At 52.7% G+C, this 2,636-nt stretch overlaps 1 protein-coding gene across 1 annotated transcript; it reads right to left on the bottom strand.

The window, feature by feature from the left end:
- Window positions 1-1,309, bottom strand: LOC124672370 (vegetative cell wall protein gp1-like). Its single transcript, XM_047208609.1, has 3 exons — window positions 1,274-1,309; window positions 752-926; window positions 1-626 (listed from the first exon to the last, which is right to left on the bottom strand). Exons 1-3 carry the CDS (start codon window positions 1,307-1,309, stop codon window positions 1-3), a joined length of 837 nt encoding a protein of 278 aa, XP_047064565.1.
- Window positions 1,310-2,636: the final 1,327 nt, after the last annotated feature.

Raw genomic sequence — 2,636 nt, 5'->3', positions numbered from 1 at the left:
TCAAGACGCCGACGGGCTCGGCGCCGCCGGGGCCGCCGGTGGCGGAGCAGACAGCACCACCGGCGGCGGCGGCACCAGCTCGACCGGAGGCGGCTGTGACGCGAATGCCGGCGGCGGCACCAGCGCGACCGGAGGCGGCTGTGACGCGAATTCCGGTGAGGGTGGCGCGATTGCTGCCGGCGGCGGCACCAGCGCGTCCGGGGGCGGCGGTGACGGGAATGTGGCCGGCGAGGGTGACGCAATTGGTGCCGGCGGCGGCTGCAGAGGGGGCGCCAGCGGCTGCGGGAAGGCGGTCTCCGGGGCAGGAAAGGTGGGATATTGCTGCGGCGGCGGGGGGGTGGCGGTGGCGGCGGTGGAGGGCAGTGACGGCTGCTCGCCGACGGGCTCGGGCGGGACCGGGCGGCAGCCGCCGGGGCGGGCGGCGCAGGCGGGGCCGGGGCCGGAGTCGGAGCGGCGGGCGTTGGCGCGGTGGACGACGGTGGCGAAGGCGGCGACGAGGCCGACGACGGCGAGCGCGGCCACGACGGCGAAGAAGATCTTGGTGGCCTTCCCCACGTAGCAGCACCGCATGGCTGCTTCTCCTCTCTCTCTCTCTCTTCCCCGGTGACGGTGAGCGGTGGCTGGCACTGTTGTGGAATGTACTGCTGCGGTGCCACTAGCCGACTAGCGCAGCTTGTGTTGACAGTAAAACAGCGGCGTGAGGTCTATGTATGAGTATGACGACAGCTCGTTTTGGTCAGACATGGCGCACCGTCCGATCGAGCAAGAGGACGGTCCTGATTTTGCTGGGAGCGGAACAGTGCAGCTGCCGAGCCAGGTCGGTCGCGGTACGTATCCTGGTTCCATTTGTGGTGCACCTGCCATCTGAATATCTGACCTGACCTGATGATGCTGCCTGCCTTGACTACATCGTAGAGCCTTGCAGACTGCGGTGCAGCAAACAAGGTGGGTGCTCAACTCAAGGAGCCATCCCATCCATGCATCTCCTTTGGAAGAAGCACAGCAGTTAATGAGGAGAAAATCTTGGGTTCACGGCAGTACCGTTTTCTAGCTGCACTTTTTTCTCCTGCCATCTTTTTGATAAAAAAATATTAATATCGTGAAGATATAATTACATTTAATCTATGTAATAATGTAATACTTTAATAATAGTACGGATGCGCATATCTAAATAAAAAAAAATTAAAAAGAATCAATCTGTGTTTCTATCCTTGCAGTAGCTGCACAAACACCACCAAGACAACACATAAAATCCAAGTTCTCCAAAAGCTACATCTTCAAAAAGGAAACAGTGCACGAACGTCGTCATCGTCCGATCAACATATTAGGTTTCACCCTGATGAATATTCTCTCAAAACAATGCATTTAACAAGAACATTATCGAACACAACCTATCAAGGCTAAACCTTGGATTTTCACCCTGAGTTATAAGATTCTAAACTTATCCCGTGTTGTCGCCCCCACTTGCATGATGCTGCTACAAATCCGGAATCACAAGCAAGTTCCTCAACGGCGTAACGACTCTACCCATCCTTAGATCTCGACTTTCTTGCCATTCTTCACCTCTGACTTCACCATGGAATAAAAAAGACATGGTCCATGATGACAACAAATAGCAGAGCTTCACGACGCCCACTCGTGAAACCAAACGGTCGGAAAAGAACATGGGTGCGCACGATCGAATCATATCCAATCCAACAATCTCCAGATATGAGGCTCCCAAGATAGTTCACCGTCGGAGCCTTCCAAAACTCGATACTCTGGCGGACCGAAGAGGACAAGCATCGAGCATATCTACGTCTTGGCGCAGATGAACCCAAGGACCGCTGTCTTTATTACGCAGAGCGACGGCCCCCATGCCACCGCCACCAACAAGAGGTCAGAGATCTCAGCAAACACCGCCACCGCCACCCGCACCACGTAAAGATGAGGGGCTTATTTGCGCCGAGACCCCTGAACCAGGCATCATGCCACCCTCGCGGCCACAGCGATCACGAAAGAAGACTAGGGCCACCAATCTGTAGCAACCGAAGATCTCACCGCCCTCGGATGAAAGCCCCACGTCTTCACCTGCCACGTGAGGAGATGAAAGCCCGCCGCCTTCAACCGCGCAGGCTTTACCCAATGACCTCCTCCGGCGACGTGGGGGATAGAGGTGAAGGGAATGGGAGCGCATATAGATCACCCTAGCCGCCACTGGAGCGACGCGAGCGAGCAGTTTACCCGAAAAGTGCTTTTAGCACACGAGCTCCAGTGCTCTCGCTCAGTTAAAAAAATTGAAAATTGTTTTTACAAGTTATAAAAAATTATGAAAATAATTCTGTAGATTACCAATGATACATCCCACAATCATGGAAAATCCCAATCCAAAATTCTTTTTATTTTGACCTGGACAAAAATGACAAATTCTGATATGTTTTGGAGATTTGAAAATGACAACTCAGATCTACAATTTTGTCATTTTTGTGTAGCTCAAAATATTAAGTATTTGAAATTGATTTTTTGCCCGTTCGTGGGATACATCATTGACTATGTGTGGATTTTTTTCCAGAATTTTTTACAACTCAAAACTATAATTTTTAATTTTTTAAAAAAGCGAGATCACTCACAGCCCACGTGCACCAAATCTGTGTCCG

The sequence above is a fragment of the Lolium rigidum genome, chromosome 7 (genome assembly GCF_022539505.1).
Source record: "Lolium rigidum isolate FL_2022 chromosome 7, APGP_CSIRO_Lrig_0.1, whole genome shotgun sequence".
NCBI classification, from domain to species: Eukaryota; Viridiplantae; Streptophyta; class Magnoliopsida; order Poales; family Poaceae; genus Lolium; species Lolium rigidum.
The sequence above is the reverse complement of the archived record's forward strand: the minus strand, read 5'-3'. Positions and strand labels throughout refer to the sequence as shown.